General features: G+C 43.0%; 1 protein-coding gene across 2 annotated transcripts in view; it reads right to left on the bottom strand.

Annotated features, from left to right (window-relative positions):
• The window catches only part of PGBD2 (piggyBac transposable element derived 2), a 149,897-nt gene extending 141,016 nt beyond the window's left edge, over positions 1-8,881 (bottom strand). The window contains exons 1-3 of one of the 2 annotated variants that reach the window (XR_006342714.1): positions 8,636-8,881; positions 4,760-4,823; positions 426-2,183 (exon numbers count right to left, since the gene is read on the bottom strand). Coding sequence is in view for 1 of the 2 variants with exons in the window: in XM_043912541.1 (XP_043768476.1) it covers positions 422-2,183; positions 4,760-4,776 (1,779 nt within the window). In the remaining variant the exon portion in view is untranslated. Of the gene's footprint in view, positions 1-113; positions 2,184-4,759; positions 4,824-8,635 lie in introns of those variants that run through there. The other variant, XM_043912541.1, reaches the window with a different exon arrangement.
• Between the last annotated feature and the right edge of the window lie 14,006 nt (positions 8,882-22,887).

Raw genomic sequence — 22,887 nt, 5'->3', positions numbered from 1 at the left:
ATATTGCCTATATCAGATTAGTATAACTGATAGCATATACTATAAAATCCTTTTACTGTTCACAAGTTTCTCTAAGGTTTTGGTTACATTCAATTGTCCTTACCAGACAGCTATACCCCAAAGGAAGAATTTTATTTGAATAAAAAGGGCCCATAAGTTGAAATAAATAGCTGTATAAAATATATCTTTACAAAAATTTATGATGACTAATATAAATATTAATGTATATTACATGTAGGCATAATAGAAGATAATTAAAAGGTAACTGTAATGAAAATGGGGAAAAATACAAAACCAAATCAAGGACTCAGGTTCCTTTTTGTCAACACTACACACAAGTGCCCCAAATGCTCTCTGTACCTAGCTGTAAACATCTCATTGCAAACTGAATACCCAGAGGGCCCCCTCTGCCCATCAGGCATTACCGGATGTGGTATGCCCTGAAGCACTTGGCGTGGACGCCCTTCTGGCACTTCTCGCAGCGGGTGTTGGTCTGTGAGTGGCACAGGGCGCAGCGGGTCCTCTTGTCCTGGTGGATGATCCAGTGCCCAATCATGTCGAAGCGGCTCTCAGTTTCCAGCCGCCGGCTTCTCCTCCCCTGGGATGACGTGTCTGCATTGCTCTCTAAGTACACACAGGCCACATATCTTCGGAAGGCCAGGAGGTCCACCTGGGCATCGTGGCAGCACATCCTATGCAGCTGCCAAGCATTGTTAAGAGCTGCATCAATAACATAGCCAATGAAACTTGAGTACCACTTCATGCCCCGGATCTTCACCTTGTACTTGGCGATGTTCTGGTCCATACGGCCAACACCCCCCACCTTCTCCTGGTACAGTCTCAGCAGGGAAGGCTGATGAACCTGGGTCTGCATCTTGGCTGCTCCCGAGTGATGGCTGGTCAGCCCCACCGGCTCTATGCCCACAGCATTGGAGCAGATGTTGACCACACTGCTATCGTGCCAGCGGCACACAATGATCTCCTCACTCTCGTCAACTTTGTAATCAAACGAACCCCTCTTCATTTTCTTCAGTTCTTTGGGATCTTTAAGGGGACAACGCTCAGTTCTGTACTCACGAACAGTTCCTGTGGCCTTCACTCCTTTCTTCCTTAAAATGGACATCAATTTGACACTTGTAAAAACCTTGTCAAAAAATATGTGGTATGGCAGACAGCCACGCGTCTGAAGTGCATCCACAAATTTCACCACCATACTGCCTCCCAGGTCCAGGCCCCTGTCTGGCTTAGTGAACAGTGTGCCCTGGGAGGGCTCGAACCACACCAGATAGCCCCTGCTCGTTGTCCCACACCAGATCTTGTAGCCCAGCCGCACAGGCTTCCCCGCAGGCAGCTGCTTAGACCCCCGGTGTCCAAAGTATTCACACATGGATTCGCCAAAGCTATAGAACTCTTCCAAGGGTGCATGCTTCCGGAAATTGTAGTTCATGCGTACGATGAGAGGCCTGACCTTGGCAAACCTATCACTTTCATCAAGCTCATTGTTATCTGCAAAATGCAGGTATGAGAAGATCAGTTCAAATCTGTCCCTTCGAATTGCATCAGCCACAAGATGATGATGTGAGTCAGGAGATGTTTCCCAAAACATCCTTCTCCTTGGATAAGAGATATACCCACTTAAAATCAAAATGCCCAAGACACACTTCAATTCCTGGGCTGTGAGACCCAGGTTGACATTTTTCTGCCTAGCATAACGATTGGTTTCATTAACAATAAAATTAATTGTTCCTTCATCAAAAAACAGTTCAAAGAGACCTACAGGACTCAGTTCCTGGCTTTTGAGATCTTCCATATGAGGATCTGTTGCTGTCCAACTGCTGAAGTCCGGGCGGATATCTCTTTTGGTCCAAACACGTTGAGGTTCCACTACTGCCTTCCGTTTCTTCGTGGCTGGCTGCAGTTGCAGGTCATCCTCCTCCTCCTCTGCGGTGCCAGAGTCCTCAGGGACCACAAAAGCATGCAACACATTACCGGGCACGTGGGTTCCTCGCTGGCTATCTTCATCACCTGAGTCTTCATCAGTGAAGTCCCCTGCAGCATTTTTGGGCGGTGCAATGAAGATCTCTTCCCTACTGTGAGATTTCTCCTCTTCCAGAGCATTCAAAACCTCAAGTAACTTCACAGACTTCAGCTTTGAGCTGGTACTTCTCCCAGTAGAGAGGCCGCTGCAATGACAGTAAACAGAATGAAGAGAGGCCATGCAGGAAAGCTAGAACTTCAGCAGAAAACTCCACCAAACCACTGTCCAAGAGGGGGGCACTCCTGCTGTAACAGCATCTCAGATCCAACACCACCAGGCAATGTGCCAGATAAGTCAACTTTCCAGACAAACACAGATTACTCTTCTGATCTGTGTTTTAACAAAGGGAGGTGTTCTAAAGAGGTATTCCATACTTCCTTTTCTGCTTAAAGTCTTTGACTAGAGGATTCCCTCTAGTGATGAGTCCAGATGCCACTGTCATCATCTGGTTAACAGTAACTGCCAATGGGAAGGTTGGGCTGCTGAAGTGACCTCCACTGATGTCTCTTGACTCAGTGACCCAAGCAGCCCTGGTTTTGTGCTTCTGCCTTACCTATCTCTTCCCTTGTTCTTACTCACTTGACAAATATAAGTTTCCTCACTTCCCAAATTCTCATTCTCCCTACCTGAACTCTCACTACCCAAATTCAAGACCTAGCCAGATTCAGACAGATTTTCACATGGCTCCCTCAACATCTGCTATCCTACTGCATCCTGCCTGCCAAATGGATTTGGAAACATGGAAACCCCTGCTATTCTAATTCTGCCTGTCCATGTGGGAACCAAATACAAGAGATGTTTGTAGTTAGTGCTGCTCAGGGACTGCAGTGGGCACACTCCACTCCCCGACCTGCACAGCACTTGTTTCCAAATGAAGGAAACAAATGACATATCAACAAGCAAGTAGCTACACAGGATGGCATCAGGTAGTGATGAGGGCCTTCCTGAATAAGGGACAGAGAACACAGCAAAGGAATAGGGCTGGGGGTGCTACTTTAGACAGATGATGAGGGAAGGCTTACAGGGCAGACAGACTGGAAAGGTGAAGGAGTGAGCCTTGCAGACAGCTGAAGACAGGGTATCCCAGATGGAGAGAAAGAACTGCAGGTACAGGTAGACAAGGTCCTGTGGTCAAAGGGTCTTGACATCTATGAACAGCAAGGAGGTTAGTGATGCTGCAGAACATAGTGAGGGGAGAAGAGTAGAGCAGAGGTTGCTAGGTCCAGGGCCAAGGCTCCAGAGGGGTTCAAGAGTCCTGATGAGGACTTCCAGGTTATCAGAGGAAGTCCCTGAGGGGTATGGAGCAGGACATGAGTGGTCATCACATCACTGTGGCTATGAGAATGGACTGGGCTTGAGAAGGTGGGCACTGCTGCTGTCCTGTTCCCTGGCCACTGCATGAAAAGCCACACACCAGAGGGAGGATACAGGCTTTACCATGAAGGCTATTTCTCTGCAGGCCTGCCTGTAAGTTTTGGAGTTTAGGTTGCATTAGAGACGCACTCCAACCTCACTTTCAGGGCATTGGCTCCACCAGCCCCCATGCTAGAGGCTAGGGCACAAGACATCTGACCTCTGGGGAGATGAGGTATACCTCAAGCTCTCTGGGCCAGCCAGAAAGGGAGAGGAAACCTGAAGCTCTGCCTCTCCACAGGCCTCAAACTAAGATGTGTTCTCAAAGAGCATCAGCCCTTTTCATGCCTCCTCCAGCCACCCATGGTCTACAGCAGCAGATCCAGACCTGCCCAGCCATGGTCTTGGCTAGTCTCACCACTCAAGCTGCTGCATACCCACAGGCCCTCAAACACCTCTGCCTGGCTCTTCACACCTGTATAGTGAGAAAGCCTGCAGGAACTGAGGCAGCCCCACACAGAACCCTCTTGTGTCTTGAAGGATGGGGAAAGCAAATCACATCTTTAGCTCAAGTGTAGAATTAGAGCTACAGAGCTGCATCCATACTGCACCCCCACACACTCCTTTGTCTGCCTTGCCTTTTCTCCTGTCTTCCTCTCTCTTCTCCCTCCTTGGTGCTTCATAGACACCAAGTGCTTAGGGTGGCTAGCAGGACTGAGCTGAAAATGTTAAAAACTTGGCCTTTCAAAAGCAAAGGGGTAAATACAGTTAGCCTTGAATAAATAACACAGGTTTATGTGAACTAACAGAAGACTCTTGAGAGTCCCTTGGGCTGCAAGGAGATCAAACCAGTCCATCCTAAAGGAATTCAGTCCTGAATATTCATTGGAAGGATTGATGCTGAAGCTGAAACTCCAGTACTTTGACCACGTGATGCAAAGAACTGACTCACTGGAAAAGACCCTGATGCTGGGAAAGATTGAAGGCAGGAGGAGAAGGGGACAACAGAGGATGAGATGGTTGGATGGCTTCACTGACTCGATGGACATGAATTTGAGCAAGTTCCAGGAGTTGGTGATGGACAGGAGGCCTGGCGTGCTGCAGTCCATGAGGTCGCAAAGAGTCAGACACGACTGAGTGACTGAACTGAACTGAACTATGTGAGTTCACTTATACATGGATTCTTTTTCAGTAAATATGTACTAGAGTACTACATGATCCTCATTTGGTTGGAGCCAGCAAGGCAGAGGGCTCCATTATAAAGTTACACACAGATTTGTGAATGCACAGAGGTAAGCAACCCTAGTCCCTATGTGTTGAAGAGTCAACTGTACTTGCATAAAGCCTTTCATCAAACATTACTCCTACCTTGAAGATGAAGCCATGATATACTGGGAACACCAGGTTATCTTTACTTGCAGAGTCTAAGAATCTGTAAGAAAATGGAAGTCAGTTTTAAGAAATCATATGCAAGACAATAGGACCTTCTGTATCATTTGAGGGAAAAAAATCTCTAGATTCACTACTAACCAGAGGGATATAGATCAAGTACACACAGAAAATGATGTGCAGTTGACTGGCTAGTCAGAGGAGAAAAGAAGCAGCTCCTTCATCTCACACCTCACAAGAAAATACATTCTGGGACAGTGTTTCCCATAGTCAGAACTATTGGCATGGTGTTTGTTATAGGGGGCTCTCCTATGTATTGTGTGATGTTTAACAGCATTCCAGGCCTCCGTTTACTACATACCAGTAGAACAACTGTCCTACTGGTTGTGAAAAACAAAAGGGTTTCTAGACATCACCAAGTGTTCCCTGGTGGGAAGGACAGGAGGTAAAATCTCCCTTGGTTGAAAACTACTGTCCTACATCAGTGCTGCCAATAGAATTTGCCACAATGATAGAAATATTTTGTATCAGTGCTATCCAAGACAGTAGGCATGAGACACATGTGAAGATTAAGCACTGGATATATGGCTAATGTGACTGAGACACTGAATTTTTAATTTTATGTAATTTTTAGTAGTTCTAATTTACATAGTCACATGTGGACAGTGGCTACTTTTTAGACAGTGAAGTCCTAAATGTATTAAGCACTAATTGCAAAAAAAAAAGCAAAACCTTAAAACTTTTGAAGTATATTAATGGCCACAGCATGGGGAAACCTTTCTTTTAGAAAACACAGAAACTCAAAGGAGGATGGACAATTTTAACTATATCAAACTTCCAACAAATCTGTAGTAGGTTGTTTTTGAACTGTGGTGTTGGAGAAGACTCTTGAGAGTCCCTTGGACTGCAAGGAGGTCAAACCAGTCAATCCTAAAGGAAATCAACCCTGAATATTCACTGGAAGGACTGATGTTGAAGCTGAAGCTCCAATACTTTGGCCACCTGATAGGAAGAACTGTCTCATTGGAAAAGACCCTGATGCTGGGAAAGATTGAAGGCAGGAGAAGGGGACGATAGAGGACAAGATGGTTGGATGGCATCACCGACTCAATGGACATGAGTTTGAGGAAGCTCGGGGAGATGGTGAAGGACAGGGAAGCCTGGCATGCTGCAGTCCATGGGGTCGCAAAGAGTCGGACATGACTGAGTGACTGAACTGACTGATCCCTAGAAGCCAACACAGCTCCTGGCATGTAACAGGCACACAGTAAATACTTTCTGAACTGAACAACTTCTGCTGCAGAGCAAATGGCCATACTGCAGGGCATTCTCCCAATTCTATAGCAGGCTTTCATTTTCATCTTAACTTTTTGGCTTTAAGACAGCTATTTAGTAAAGTACTAAGGAACTCAATTCTTAATTCACCCTAACAAAAATGCATTCCTCAAGATTCTCTAAAACTTTGCATAGGAAATGTCTAGCAATGGAAAGCCAACTGATACAGTGGACTCAAACAAGAACAGAAGGGATAGTTCGGCAGAAACGGTAGGAAAAGCCATTTCTCTCTTTCAGGGGACCTCTGGCTGTGCTCCTCAGTCCCTCCATCCCCTACTGTACGGCCCTTCCATTCTTCTTGCCCTTCTTGACAGAACCACCAGAGGAAATGGACAGGAGGAAACAGTGCCTCTCCAGGCTAAGCAAATTCCCGACGGGAATGATTTCCAGAAAGAGGCTCTTGGGCAGCCATATAAAGAAGTCCTTAATTTCTTCACTCCTTTAGCAAACATCAGAAGTGCCTATAGATACCTAAGCATGTATAAAATCACTACTTTGACAGAGCCACCAAAAAGAAGAGGTAGGAGAGATTAAGGTCTACAAAACAAGACTTAGTTAGATCTAGTCAGGAAAGTCACAGAACTTCTTTCTAAGGAAAGGATAATTAGAACTTCCCTAGGAAAGAGACCCTCCAAAAGAGTACAAATTCCCTGAGGAGGCAGAGAACAGCATCCCAAGCAGAAGAAACAGCAAACACGCGGGAAAGCAAAGACAGTTATGACAGGGTAGAGAACCCAAGGGTGAGGGTATACAAAGAGACTGGATCAGCTATGCCATGTCTTGAAGGCACTGTTTAAAGAGACTTATCTTTAACGTAAAGCAAAAGGAAATCAAAAAAGATTATAGGCAGAGCATGACACAGTTGGGTTTACATTTTAATAAGTTTATTCTGACTGTGGTATAGACAACTGAGTGAGGGCACCAAAGCAGACATAGGGAGATAAGAGAGATCATCAGGATGGTGGTGTTTATGGCAAAAAGTGGGCCAGCCCAAGTAGGATTCAAAAAGTAAACCAACAAGTTTGGATGATTGAGGGGGAGGGAGAGGGCTGATCAGGGAGGCCTCCCAGAGTTAAGGCTTAGTGGCTAAGGTAGGGTGGTGCCATTCACAGAGGCCAGGAGCAGGCTATGGCATTAGATGTGGGTGATTTGGAGCTGTGAGATGGAAATGCTTTTGAGATAACCCAGAAAGGTACTGAAAGACCACAGTCCCTCTGGGTCTGAGACAAAGAAATGGCCTGGGATAAAGTCATAAATGAGTCAGTTTTCTGAAGATTTGTGGAAGCCCCAAAGCCACAAGAATCCCTGAAGCCACAGGTGTTACCCAGGGAGGAAGCTCACATTGAAAGAGAAGCTGGAAAAGGAGGACATCTTCAGAGAGGTCTAAGAGATCTAACGGCAGGAGGTTGACCTGAGAGATAGAAAAACCAGGAGATGCTGAGCAGTCAAGGGCCGGATGTGTCAAGGCACAGGTGTGCAAAGCTGTGGCTCAGCTGGACATTCTCAGTTGGACATTCCCAGAGGCTCAGCTGGATAGTCTCAACTGGCTCTGGCATCCAGGAAGAAAAGGCTCTTTGATTTGAGATCTGATGTTCCTACAGCCATTCTGAAGGATCTTGGAGGTGAGGGGACCTCTAGTGCTTAAAATATTAAATTTTCCAATGAGACAGGACAACTAAATGGAACTAAACCCTGACTTGGATCCTATACCACAAAAACGAAACGGTTGAGAAGAGCAAAAAATTCTGAACAAGGCCTGTAGACCTTACGTGTCCTGGTTTTGCTAACTGCTCTCTTACGTAAGATGTTAACATTTGGGGAACCCAGGTGACTCGAACGTAGGGATTCTTTGTATTAGTTTTCAAACTTGTCTCATTTTTTAAAGTTACTTAGAAAAAACATTTTTTAATAAGGCATTTTATAAACGTAAATGCCTCAAAGTTAAGCCAGGTGCAAAACGGCTCAAGAATGGCCTTTGTGAGATACGGGGCCCTACTCGTACTTATCTCAATGCTAAACAAAAAAGGGGAAGAGAGGAAAACAAAGATGCTATGCAACCTCAGCGATCCCAGAAGCAGGCAGAAACTGTGGAAATGCCAAAATCGCCCTTCACAGCGCACCCCAACGCAGAACCTCCTCTCCCCCTAAAGGGCAAGGCCTCTAAGCACGCCCGATCCCGCCGACCCCGCCCACAAATGTCCACCCGCTCCGCCCCCAGCGTCAGCCAGCCCCAGCTCCGCCCACAGCAGTCCTTCCCGCCCCTGCCCGTCCTTGCCCCACCCCCGATCCCGCCCAAGGGCCCTGGCCACTCCTCCCCTAGTACCTCCAGCGTTAGTTAGCCCCGGCTACGCCCACAACCAGGCCTAGCCCAAAGGCTGCCACCCCCACTCTCGCTCCGCCCCAGTTGACCCCGCCCCGGTGCCAGCCCCGCCTTCCGCCCCGCAGGGGGACCCCCTCAAACGGCTCTCTGAACTCGAAGCCCCGAGGTCCGTTGTGCCTGTACCAGTCCCACCTACTCACCGTCCGCCCGCGGCAGCGAGGCCCAACGCCTGGGGCACCGTTGAGAAAAAACATAGCTATGGTCCGCCGCTCCCACATCCAAGAGGGGTCCAGTCGGCGGTGCAAGCGGGGCGACCTCGACCTGCGATGAACAGACTGGGGCCTCGTGGTTCGTGCCAGGTACCACTCGTAGCGCGGAGCCTAGAGCGCCTCGGCGCTGTTGGCGTCGGCCGTCGCGGCAGCGCAACGTCCGGCAAGAGAGCGCTCCACTCGCTTTCGGCCCGCCTTCCGCCCCCCGCCCAGGACACACCCCTGCTTAGGACACGCCCCCTATCCCAGCAACCAACGAGACTTCAGGGCTTCCGCGGAGCTCAGAGGAAACCGGGAAGTGCCTCTGAGGCCAGGGCCAGGGCAGTGAAACGTACTCGGCCCCTCTTGCATTCTCCACTTGCCCGGTTCGCTTACTTGATAGCCTAGGCACTTTCCTCTCTATTACTCACTAAGGCACGAAACCTTTTTTTCTCTCTAGGTGGGTGGTTCTCCAATATAATTCCAATAACAGCTTCACTTGGGAACATGATAGAAGTGCATATTCTGGGGCCCCATCCCAGAAATACCTAATCAGAAATTCCGAGGCTTGGCCCAGTAACCTGCTCAACTTTACACCTTGGACTTTTTAGTTTGGATAATTCTTTGTCCTGGGGGCCTGTCCTGTGTATTGCAGGTAGGCTCACCAGATGTAAATCAGGGTACTCAGTTAAGTTCAAATTTCAGATAAATATATACCCTAAGATTAATCTTAGATTGGCATGCTGCAGTCCATGGGGCAGTAAAGAGTTGGTCAGGACTGAACAGTAAGATTAATCTAGCAGTTAAGTATTTCATCTGGTGACGCTGTTGTTCAGTCCCTCAGTCCTGTCCAATTCTTTGGGACCCCATGGACTGCATGCAGCACGCCAGGCTTCCCTGTCCTTCACCATCTCCCAGAGTTTGCTCAAGCTCATGTCCATTGAGTCGGTGGTGCCATCCAACCATTTCATCCTCTGTCTCCCTCTTCTCCCCATGCTCTCAATCTTTACCAGCATCAGGGTCTTTTTCAATAAGTTGGCTCTTCCCATCAGGTGGCAAAGTATGGGGGTTCAACTTCATCATCAGTTCTTCCAATGAGTATTCAGGAATGATTTCCTTTAGGATTACTAGTTTGATCTCCTTGTTGTCCAAGGGACTCTCAAGAGTCTCCTCTAGCACCACAGTTTGAAAGCATCAGTTCTTCAGCACCCAGCCTTCTTTATGGTCCAAATTTCACATCTGTACTTGACCATAGCCTTGAATATGTGGACCTTATCAGCAAAGTGATGTCTCTGCTTTTTAATATGGTAGGTTTGTCATAGCTTTTCTTCCACAAAGCAAGCATCTTTTAATTTCATAGCTGCAGTCACCTTTTGTAGTGATTTTGGAGCCCAAGAAAATTAAGTCTCTCATTGTTTCCATTTTTTCACCATCTGTTTGCCATGAAGTGATGGAACCAAAATGCCATGATCTTAGTGTTTTGAGTTTTGAGTTTTAAGCCAGTTTTTTCACTCTCCTCTTTCATCAAGTGGCTCTTTAGCTCCTCTTTACTTTCTACATAAGGGTGGTGTCATCTGTATATGTGAGGTTATTGATATTTCTCCTGCAAGCTTGATTCCAACTTGTGATTTATCCAGCCCAATGTTTTTCATGATATACTCTGCATATAAGTTAAATAAGCAGGGTGACAATGTACAGTCTTGACATATTCCTTTCCCAATTTTGAACCAGTCCATTATTCCATGTCTCTGTTACTTCTTGACTGACATACAGGTTTCTCAGGAGGCAGGTAAGGTGGTCTGGTATTTCCATCTCTTTAAGAATTTTCCACAGTTTGTTGTAATCCAGACAGTAAAAGGCTTTCTCATAGTCAGTGAAGCAGAAGTAGGTATTTTTCTGGAATTCTCTTGCTTTTCCTGTGACCCAGCGGATGTTGGCAATTTGATATTTGGTTCCTTTGACTTTTTAAAATCCAGCTTGTGCATCTGAAAGTTCTTGGTTCAAGTACTGTTGAAGCCTAGCTTGGAGGATTTTGAGCATTACCTTGCTAGCATGTGAAATGAGCACAATTGTGCAGTAGTTTGAACATTTTTTGGCATTGCTCTTCTTTGGGATTGGAATGAAAGCTGACCTTTTCCTGTGGCTACTACTGAGTTTTCCAAATTCACTGGCATATTGAGTGCAGCCTTTTTATACTGTTCATGGCAAGAACAGTGGCAAGAATACTTGAGTGGCTTGCCAGTCCCTCCTCCAGGAGATCAAACCAGTCCATCCTAAGGGAAATCAACCTTGAATATTCATTGGAAGGACTGATGCTAAAGCTGAATCTCCAATACTTTGGCCACCTGATGTGAAGAGCCAACTCACTGGAAAAGACCCTGATACTGGGAAAGACTGAAGGCAAAAGGAGAAGAGGGCAGCAGATGGTTGGATGGCATCAGCAATTCAATGGACATGAACTTAGTGAACTCTGGGAGATGGTAAGGGACACAGGGAGGCCTGGTGTACTGCAGTCCATGGGGTCACGAAGAATCAGACACATCTTAGCGACTGAACAACAACACAGAGTGAAACACTTTAACAGAATCGTCTTTTAGGATTTGAAATAGCTCAGCTGCAATTTCATTGCCTGCATTAACTTTGTTCATAGTAATGCTTTCTAAGGCTCACTTGACTTCACACTCCAGGATACCTGGTTCTATGGAAGTGATCACATTATCATGGTTATCCAGGTCATTAAGACCTTTTTTGCTGTTTCTACCTATAGGTATTTTTATTTGCTAAATCTGGTAGCACTGATTTAGGATTTTGAGCATCCCTAGGCTGTATCCACTAGGTGCCCATAGCAAACCACACCCCCTGTTCCACCAGTTATGAGAACATCAACTACAAACTGGCACTTGCCATGGGTGCTTTCCATCTACTTCTACAAGGATTAAGTCATGTGCTGCTGCAGCTGCTGACCTTCAACACCCCCTGAAGGAGTTGAGGCTGGAGAGGAATGAGGCGCTCTGTGCTCAGAGGAAAACTGGCAGGACAGGTTCTTCAGATAGTTAGGTATTCTCAGGAGCTGATTTTATGAGCCCAATTCTCATATCATCTCATATCTAGAAAAGCACCAAAATCCTTCATGGTGATGACTGTTTCTTGTGACTAGCAGAAGCTTCACGAGACTAGTAGAAACCTTTTGGAAAATATGTGCTTGTTTGCAGGTACTCCCCCCATTACTAAAATCACATATATACTGACCTTTCCCCCTTGCCTCTGTGGAGCAGTTTCTCAGAGGTATCTGAGGTGCTGTCTCCTGAACTGCAGTCCTCATTTTTGCCCCAAATAAAACTTAACTCACAACTCTCACATTGTGCTTTTTTTTTGGGGGGGGGGGAGGTTGACAACAACTAAAATTGTCTGCAGGTACTCTGAAGGGGGTGGTGGGCAAAGTCCCCTTTCCACCCAGGATTACCCCCATCTCCTGCCTATACACACACTTTGAGACTCAGCTCCATAAGGTATATATGAGTGTACTTTACAGTAAAATGTGCCTTGACCTCCAAGGGATTTTCTAAACACAAAAATCCTTGGGACCAAATTGTGCTAAATATTCAAGAAGAGGGCCAAGTAGTGAAGATTCTCTATTGACTTCTCTAAGTTGGCATTTCTCCATAAGGGTTTTTGGTTAGTGTAAAGTGTAAACCACCTAGGTCAGGAAAATAAGTCACCATACCCATTTGTGAGATTCTGGAGCCAAGGGCACACTCAAGTTTGTCATTGTTTATTCCATAAATCTGTATTGATGGCCTGCAAACAAGATACAGCAGAGAACAAAAAAGTTCTTGTTCTCATTGGAGTCTCTTTTTAATAAAAGAGGCACTCAAGAAACAAATAGTGTCAAAGGTGATAGGTGCTGTGAAGGAAAAGGAAGCAAGTTAAGTGGGTAGATGAGTTCTGGGAGGGTGGGGTGCTATTTTAGGTAACATAAGTGCAGTGTTTCTTACCTTCCTTTGTTCCCCATACCTACATCTCATTCATTCACATATTCGGCAAGATCTGTTGCAGTAAAAACAGAAATGAGTGAATGGCCTTTGGCACATACCAGTCAAGCAGGCCTGAAGGAGTTAAACAATCTTTGTTATTCTTTAGCTGTTACTACTAGCAAACACTTGTAGCTGAATTTGTCCTTCACAAAGCTAATCACTCTCTGACTGATATATAGATTATATTCTGCACCTGGCATTCTTTGCCCCCTACACTCTGTAACATTCTGGATTTCAAAAAGAAGGTCATGGGCCAATAACTTCAGGGTCACTAGACCCAGTTGCTAAGTTGCCTGATGGCAGCTGTGGCCATTTTGAGACTTTGAAGAATTAAAAAAAAAAAAAATGCAAGACCTTTAAGAGGATATAAAACCTCTCCCTATTCCTGAGCAAGGGGGGCACAGTTCTTGAGGAGCTAGCCGGCTGTGTTTCCCTTTTGCCTGGCAAAAATAACAAAGCTACTCTTTTCTGTTTACTCCAAACCCTGTCCCCGTATTTCTATTTGGATATTGGCAGATAGGGAGCCAAGACTTTGGCAATACAGCTACCGAATGCCCACTCTGTGACAGTCACTGCTTACATTCCAGTGAGAGAAACGGACAGTAAACAAACTTGTAAAATATGTGACATTTATTGTAAGTGGAAAGTTCTATGGAGAAAATAAAATCAGAAAAGGGGGATGTTGTATCCTGTTTTAAATAGTGTGGTCATGGAAAGTATCCCTGAAAAAAATTATTTTTGAGGGAAAAGCCAAAAGATATGAAGAATAAGCCACGCAGAATTCAAGCAGGGAAATACTTGAGATGGGGAGAATAGCATGTTCTAAGACCCTGAGGTGGGATGAACCCCAACACTTTGGAGGAATGGAATAGCTGCAGCTGAGTAAAGAAGGGGAATTAAAACAATGAAGTTGGAGAGATGATAAATTATGTGCCAGATATGTGGCCAGCCTCTGCATGCATTTAGGGTTCTAGGTGAGGAAGAATGCAGTCTGATGAAGCTTTTATAAGTGCCCTTTGGGGTGAAGCAAGAGCAAAGAGCCAGACAGGAGGCTATCGCAGTGGTTCAGAGCAGAGATGATAGTGACTTTGAAGGTGCGAATGGTGGAGTCAGAGAGAAATAGTAGCGTTCTGAAAGTATTTTGCAGGTAGAGTCATGGTTTGCTTATAGATTGGATGTAGAACATGAGAGTAAGGAGTCAGGGAGCACTCAAGGTTTGGGGCCTTCACAAGTGGAAGAATAGGGTTGTCATTGACTGAGAAGGGAAAGATGGCAGAAGGAGCAGGTTTGGTGGGAGATGAGGAGTTTGGTGTTAGATATATAATCCTCAACATTCAAAAAAATAAGATCATGGCATCCAGTCCCATCATTTCATGGCAAATAGGTGGGGAAAAAAATGAAAACAGTGACAGACTTAATTTTCATGGGCTCCAAAATCACTGCGAACAGTGACTGCAGCCATGAAATTAAAAGATGCTTGCTCCTTGGAAGAAAAGACATGACAAACCTAGACACATATTAAAAACCAAAGATATCACTTTGCGGACAAAGGTCTGTATACTCAAAGCTATGGCTTTTTCCAGTAGTCATGTACACATGTGAGGTTTGGCCCATAAGGAAGGCTGAGTGCCAAAGAATTGATGCTTTTGAACTGTGGTGCTGGAGAAGACTCTTGAGAGTCCCTTGGACAGCAAGGAGATCAAACCAGTCAATCCTAAAGGAAATCAACTCTGAGTATTCATTGGAAGGACTGATGCTGAAGTTGAAGCTCTGATACTTTGGCCACCTGATGGGAAGAGCCAACTAATTTGAAAAGACCCTGATGCTGGGAAAGATTGAGACCAGGAGGAGAAGGGGGAGACAGAGGATGAAATGACTGGATGGTATCACTGACTCAATGGACTTGACTTTGAGCAAACTCTGTAAGATAGTGAAGGACAGGGAAGCCTGGCGTGCAGCAGTCCATGGGGTTGCAAAAATCAGACATGACTGAGCGACTGAACAACAACAACAACAACATAATCCTCATTCTTTTGGGACCTTGCTTCACAAGTTAGTAGAGGTGACTGACTGGCTTTCTTTTCTAAGTGGAGAAATACTTACTCAACTCATACCCACCTCTGTCTTAATTGATGGTTAGGATCCTGAGCTAAGTCATTTTCTCCTGCATAAATGCTCAGTAAAAATCTGAGATTTTGCCTGGATGACTGGTTTGTTACACTCAGAATTTAGCTTCCTCATATAAATAATGAAAATATTCACAACCCCTTGCTGATTCATAGAGTTTAGCCTGGGAAGCGATTACACTGAACCATCCCCCTCCATTCTAGATCCCCAATTCCTTCTTCCTCAGATAACAGAAGGGGTATGTGAAAGGATTTCACTATTCATACAGCAGTACCTGTGCTGGCAACTGTGGCTCTTCATTCACAAATCACCTCAAATAGAGGATGGAGGGCTCTGAGAATGAGAGGCCAACACTCTTCCAGAATAAACCTGCATACAAACCACTAGAAATATCAGATCCCTATTGTAGGATATTAAGATCATAGAGATTTGGGGGGAGGGGGTCTAAGATACATGGAGAAATAAGCATAGATCTAAATGGAGAAGAAAATAATCATGAAAAGATGGACTGAGGTGGAAAAGAGAAGAAAGAGGAGAATGATGGGATAGTACCAGGGTCCTCCAGGTAAGCCCATCTAGTAACTCAGGTGCTCTCTCCTTGACTGATGTTACCTTAAAACAATAAAACAACCAATTATTTTACCAGCAAAAATGAGTTTATTGGGGGGCAGCAAAGAACTGCAATTATAATGAACCACATGCAAGTCCTATAAAAGGAGAGGAAACCTTTTATAGAAAAGAAGATGTTGGGATGGGCTGTTACAATAAGTCCACTGAAGTACAGTCACTTTTCATTGGCTGAGTTGTGACAACATCACATTGGTTGTGCTGTTGCCAAACAAGGAGAAAAACATCTTTCTTCCTCACCCTGTCAGTGGGTAAGGTAGGGTCATTTCCAGCCAGAGATGCAAAGCATGTGTCTTCCTATTGAGATCTGTATTGACATGGAGTGGTATATGTGTGAAGCTTCCCATTCTGGCCTCCCAACTCTAATATAGTTCCCTTTTATTAATTTTGACACTCAGCTGCCTTCTCAGAGTACACTGAAGGAATTTTTTTTAAATAAAGAAACAATTTCTTTGCTAGCGGTATTGGAGGTTTAAACCAGCACTGTAGTGAATTGGTTGATGCTCCCTCAAAAGCTATATCCACCCAGAACCTCAGAATATGACCTTATTTGGGATAAGAGTCTTTGCATATATGATAAAGGTGAAGGGAAATCATCATGGATTATTGTGGGCCTTAAATCCAGTGATGAATGTCCTTGGTGTTTTTTGACTTGTGGCTGCATCAATTCAATCTCTGTCTCTTCAACATGTGTCTATGTGTGCTTTCTGCTTTTCTGTCTCCTATAAGGACACCCATCATCTCACTTTTGTGTTTTAAGCTGTTGCTCATAGTATTCTGGCAAACAAACAAAAAATGTGTTTTGTTAGTTGTTTAAGTTTAGGGCTCAGCATGGTAGAATCTTGGTTTTCATGTATTTTAAAATGCTAAAATCACTTTTGTAGCTTATTTTTATTTCAGTTAGAGCTTTTTGATGGCTTTGGTTAAAGTTTAACTTTATTTTTTATTTCTCTTAAATACACTTTTTGCTGAATTTTGTTGAGTTTGCATATGCTCACAATGACTGGTATGAAATTTATCAACCCTTATATATGCTTCTGAGTATAACTCAGTCAAACTTTCATTTATTGCATAATTTTTATTATTGCTGTGTCCCATGAAAGTGAATTAAGCAAGGAGTAATGAGCTACATAAACACTACATAGACAGTGTGCTCAGTGCTTGCTCCTTTCAGCTTTTTATAATGTAGAGAGAATTCTGAGATCATTCTAAGGGAGTATTTGCATCTAGAGAGCATTTGTCACCTAGGGAGCATTTTGTTAATGTTACATGTGAATGCTAGCACATGTAACTTTATAAAAAATTAATTACAGAGGTTTGAAAAGCCCATGTAGACATTTTCAGTGCCTTGCTTGGAATTAAGCTACATTAACAATTTTTAAAATTTGAATTGAGACTAAACAATATGCCACTAAATAACCAAGAGGTCACTTAAGAAATCAAAGAGAAAACAAAAAATACCTAGAAACAAAAGACAATGAAAACACAACCCAAAACCTATGGGATGCAGCAAAAGCAGTGCTAGGAGTGAAGTTAATGGCAATACAATCCTACCTCAAGAAATATGAAAAAACAATGAGAAAACAGAAAGAGAAATTAAGGAAACAATACCATTCACCATTGCAACAAAAAGAATAAAATACTTATGAGTATATCTACCTAAAGAAACAAAAGACCTATACATAGAAAACTATAAAACACTGATGAAAGAAATCAAAGAGGACACAAACAGATGGAGAAACATACCGTGTTCATGGATTGGAAGAATCAATATTGTCAAAATGGCTATTCTACCCAAAGCAATCTATAGATTCAATGCAATCCCTATTAAGCTACCAGTGGTATTTTTCACAGAACTAGAACAAATAATTTCACAATTTGTATGGAAATACAAAAAACCTCGAATAGCCAAAGTAATCTTGAGAAAGAAGAATGGAACTGGAGGAATCAACCTGCCTGACTTCAGACTCTACTACAAAACCACAGTCATCAAGACAGTATGGTACTGGCACAAAGACAGAAATATAGATCAATGGAACAGAATAGAAAGCCCAGAGATAAATCCACGAACCTATGGACACCTTATCTTTGACAAAGGAGGCAAGATATACAATGGAAAAAAGACAAAACGTTTTTAACAAGTGGTGCTGGGAAAGCTGGTCAACCACTTGTAAAAGAATGAAACTAGAACACTTTCTAACACCATACACAAAATAAACTAAAAATGGATTAAAGATCTAAATGTAAGACCAGAAACTATAAAACACCTAGAGGAGAACATAGGCAAAACACTCTCCGACATGAATCACAGCATGATCCTCTATGACCCACCTCCCAGAATATTGGAAATAAAAGCAAAAAGAAACAAATGGGACCTAATTAAACTTAAAAGCTTTTGCACAACAAAGGAAACTATAAGCAAGGTGAAAAGACAGCCCTCAGATTGGGAGAAAATAATAGCAAACGAAGCAACAGACATAGGATTAATCTCAAAAATATACAAGCAACTCCTGCAGCTCAATTTCAGAAAAATAAAAGACCCAATCAGAAAATGGGCCAAAGAACTAAACAGACATTTCTCCAAAGAAAATATACAGATGGCTAACAAACACATCAAAAGATGCTCAACATCACTCAATATCAGAGAAATGTAAATCAAAACCACAACGAGGTACCATTACACGCCAGTCAGGATGGCTGCTATCCAAAAGTCTACAAGCAATAAATGCTGGAGAGGGTGTGGAGAAAAGGGAACCCTCTTACACTGTTGGTGGGAATGCAAACTAGTACAGCCGCTATGGAGAACAGTGTGGAGATTTCTTAAAAAACTGGAAATAGAACTGCCATATGACCCAGCAATACCACTTCTGGGCATACACACCGAGGAAACCAGATCTGAAAGAGACAGGTGCACCCCAATGTTCATCACAGCACTGTTTATAATAGGCAGGGTATGGAAGCAACCTAGATGCCCATCAGCAGACGAATGGATAAGGAAGCTATGGTACATATACACCATGGAATATTACTCAGCCATTAAAAAGAATTCATTTGAATCAGTTCTAATGAGATGGATGAAACTGGAGCCCATTATACAGAGTGAAGTAAGCCAGAAAGATAAAGAACATTACAGCATACTAACACATATATATGGAATTTAGAAAGATGGTAATGATAACCCTATATGCAAAACAGTAAAAGAGACACAGATGTACAGAGCTGACTTTTGGACTCTGTGGGAGGAGGCGAGGGTGGGATGTTTTGAGAGAACAGCATTAAAACATGTTTATTATCTACAGTGAAACAGATCACCAGCCCAGGTTGGATGCATGAGACAAGTGCTCGGGGCTGGTGCACTGGGAAGACCCAGAGGGATCGGGTAGAGAGGGAGGTGGGAGGGGGGATCAGGATGGGGAATACATGTAACTCCATGGCTGATTCATGTTGATGTATGACAAAACCCACTACAATATTGTAAAGTAATTAGCCTTGAACTAATAAAAATAAATGAAAAGCAAACAAACAAACAAACATGAAAAAGTCTCAAACAACCTAACCTTACACCTAAAGCAATTAGAGAAAGAACAACCCCTCCCCCCTCCAAAAAAATCCTCAAAGTTAGTAGAAGGAAAGAAATTATAAATATCAGAGCAGAAATAAATGAAGAAGAAATGAAGAAAACAACAGCAAAGAGCAATAAAACTACAAGCTGCTTCTTTGAGAAGATAAAAAAAATAGATTAACCATTGTGTTAAATTGCTTCAGTTGTATCTGACTCTTTGCGACCCTGTGGAGTGTAGCCTGCCAGCCTCTTTTGTCCATGGGATTCTCCAGGCAAGAACCCTGGAATGAGTTGCCATGCCCTTCTCCAGGGGATCTCCCCAACCCAGGGATGGAAGCCATGTCTCTTACATCTCCTGCATTGGTTGATGGGTTCTTTACCACTAGCGCCACACTAGCCAGACTCATTCAGAAAAAAATTGAGAAGACTCAAATCAATAAAATTGGAAATGAAGAAAGGAGAAATTACAATTGACACCACAGAAATACAAAGGATCATAAGAGACTACTACAAGCAACTATATGCCAATAAAATGGACAACCTCAAAGAAGTGGACAAATGTTTAGAAAAGTACAACCTTCCAAGCCTGAACCAGGAAGCAATAGAAAATATGAACAGACCATTCACAAGCACTGAAATTGAAACTGTAATAAAAAATCTTCCAACAAACAAAAGCCCAGGGCCAGATGACTTCACAGGTGAACTCTATCAAGCATTTAGATAAGAGTTAACACTTATCCTTCTCAAACTCTTCCAAAAATTGCAGAGGGAGGAATATCCTCAAACTATTTCTATGAGGCCACCATCACCCTGATATCAAAACCAGACATAATATCACAAAAAAAGAAAATTACAGTCCAGTATCACTTAAGAACATAAATGCAAAAATCCTTGATGGGAAACTACCAAATAGTATCCAATAATACATTAAAAGGATCACACACTACAATCGAGTGAGGTTTACACCAGGGGTGCAAAGTGTATATATACAAATCAATCAATGTGATACACCATATTAACAAATGAAGAATGATGCAAAAATTTGGGGATGAAAAGGAAGAAAAAACCTACATAATAGGAATTAGAAAAATCAGCCCTTTAAACCAGAATTCTTTCTAAAATGTAAATTTTGAAATTGTCTTTAATTGAGAAATAGGATGTTTTAAAGAAAAAATTTTTGGAAAAAAGTTTTAAGTTTATTATCTTATGAGCAAATTTCAAATAAATCTGTCATAGCTCATTTATAAATATTGTCTTGCTTTAAGGGGTTGATGATTTTTTTAGGGTGTTTGTAAAAATGCCATAAGACATATTTAAGGAGGAAAAGGAACATGAGGAATTAAACGTCTATCTTTATTTAAGTGATCATTGAGTTTATTTCATGTGTATGCATATACATCTACACATGTATGTGTAGGATAAATTTTTACATATAAAAATTATCATGTCTGTCAAGCATGAACTAAATAATACTTTACAGTTGATGATGTTGATAAATAGCATTCAATCATAGCTCAGCTACCTGAGCTTAAATGTAAAGGCCTTCATTAGCCCTGAGAAGAATCACGGGCTACTCAACAATTAAGAATGCCACATGCATGACATCGCAGTTCTATGGGATCACTAGCAGGTTAGTCATCTGTTCATCAGGGTGTCTTATTTAGGGGAATGCATGAAGTTTTTAGGCAAGATGACTCTGAAGAAAGAATCAGATGCCAAGTATAGAGTCAGGCTAGAATCTCTTGCTATTAACAGGCCCAGGGCAATGAAAGTGGCATTAACCAAGAGGCTGCTGTTTCCCCAAACTTGTTAAGGGATGATACTGACTGTGATATGCATGCTGATAAGAATTGAACTGATTGAATGCACTCTGTATGATTAAGGAGTTAATGTCTTATGTAAAATTTAAAATTACTATTGGTAAAGAATATCCATGGAGATGATAAATATATGCACAATTAAACATAATATGTGTTATGTAACACCAAGAATACAATGTACATGCTTATGGTAATACTATATTTATATTATATAGTATTAATTCCATGATACTTATGTATGACAACATATAGTATATACTATACAAAATTTCTTACATAGCATTAATAGAAATATTAGTGGGGAAAGACATGGAAACTTGGCATAGAGAGGAATATGTCACTCTTTTTCACATCTTCTATATAGATATAGCACATGAAAAGAGTTTCAATGAATATAAAGAATTCATTTCTTTGTGTTAATATATATCCTTATATTTTAAAAATATTATTTATCCAAATTTAACAGAGAGTGCGACAATCCATAGTGTATAATGCCCTTCCCTTCATTTAAACACTTGAAGGAGACATGGTCTCTAACTGCCATGTTGACAATAGACAAGTAGGGGCCAGCAGATGCAAGGAGAGAAGCTGGGAGGCTACAGAGATGTCCAGACAGAAGATGGTCTGGGAGCACCTGGTCTTGGGACCAGGATGGGAGCAGTGGAAGTGCTAAGAAGTTCAAAGTAGAGCTAATGGAATCTGCTGATGTGAGTGTGAGAGGAGTCCAGAACGACCCCCTGGATCTTGTTTTGAGCAGCTGGAAGTGTGGGAATATTTTTATTTAAACTGGGAAGATAGCAAGTTTGGGCTGGGCTGGACAGAGATTAGCAGATCAATTTGACCCATGTGAGGTGCCTATTAGATATCCCAATAGACTCATGTGGAGCTCCTGGCTAGACAGATAGACTGGGGTAGGCAGAATATAAATGGTATTGAAAGCTTCCAGCCTCAAGGAAAGCACAAGCCATGAGGGTAAGTGGATTGGATTGCAGGGTATGAGTGGAGCTCCTTCCAGGCCACCTGTCCTCCCAACCAAGGAGGCTGAGCTGAGTGAACTTCAATCTCTCAGTGGCCTCAATGCCTACCTGTGCATGCAGGCCAGATCTCAGCTGCCAACCTGGAGAGGGCAGGGTGCCTGGAGAGGACGTGGCCTGGGAGCCCAGACAATTCAGACAAATCTCAGAGAAGGAGCTTAGGGTTCTGTATTCAATTCAAGTTTCTGTTATATGAAGATAAAGCAGAAACTTGGGGTTGAACTCTTCCTGAAACACATTGATCTGCTCATAGTCTGGCAACAACCACTGAGTCACTCACAAATCATTCATTTTTATTAGAACAAGGCCCCTGAACTTCGACCTCCCCGACAGAAGCCAGCCCCCCACCCCAGGCTATAGTTCCTAAATCTCTGAGTTTGCTCATTTCCCTGTAATTTAGCTCTTCCCATTCCACCCCAAAAGGGATATCAGAAAGTCACATTTCCAATTAAATGAGGGAACTGATTAACAGGGTTTTGAATAAAGCAAGGGTTGACTTTGTTTTTCCTGGTCCACCAAAGATAGATAGGAGTCTTTCCCCACCCTCATACCTAAGCTGCTGCTTCTTCAGCAGCTTTCTCAGGGTCAGAGTCCATCAGTCACAACATTCTCAAAGGCAGTCTTGCCACAGATTTGCTCCCTTGAGCAGCAGACCCCTCGCTGCTCACATTCTCCTGCTTATATATTATACCCAAGTGTGTTTTCAGTTGGGCTGGCAATATGGCCTCTGCATATATGGGGGCCACTCACACCAAAAAGAACTAACACTGCAGTGTTGGGACTAGTCTCCATGAAGTCAGAGCAAAACTAAATAGCAGTCGCAGTCACACCCCTCTGGCTGCTTTCTGTTTAAGTTCCCAAAAAACAGCCTGTTGTTGGGGATCCCCAAGACCATTCTCAGCTTCAATAGAAGGACTCACAGAACTGAGAAAATCTGTTATATTAATTGCTATGGTTTATTACAGTGGAAAGATACAGATTAAAATAAGTAACAGGGTCC

Source organism: Cervus elaphus, chromosome 9 (assembly GCF_910594005.1).
Source record: "Cervus elaphus chromosome 9, mCerEla1.1, whole genome shotgun sequence".
NCBI classification, from domain to species: domain Eukaryota; kingdom Metazoa; phylum Chordata; class Mammalia; order Artiodactyla; family Cervidae; genus Cervus; species Cervus elaphus.
This window is presented reverse-complemented; position numbering and strand designations above follow the sequence as displayed.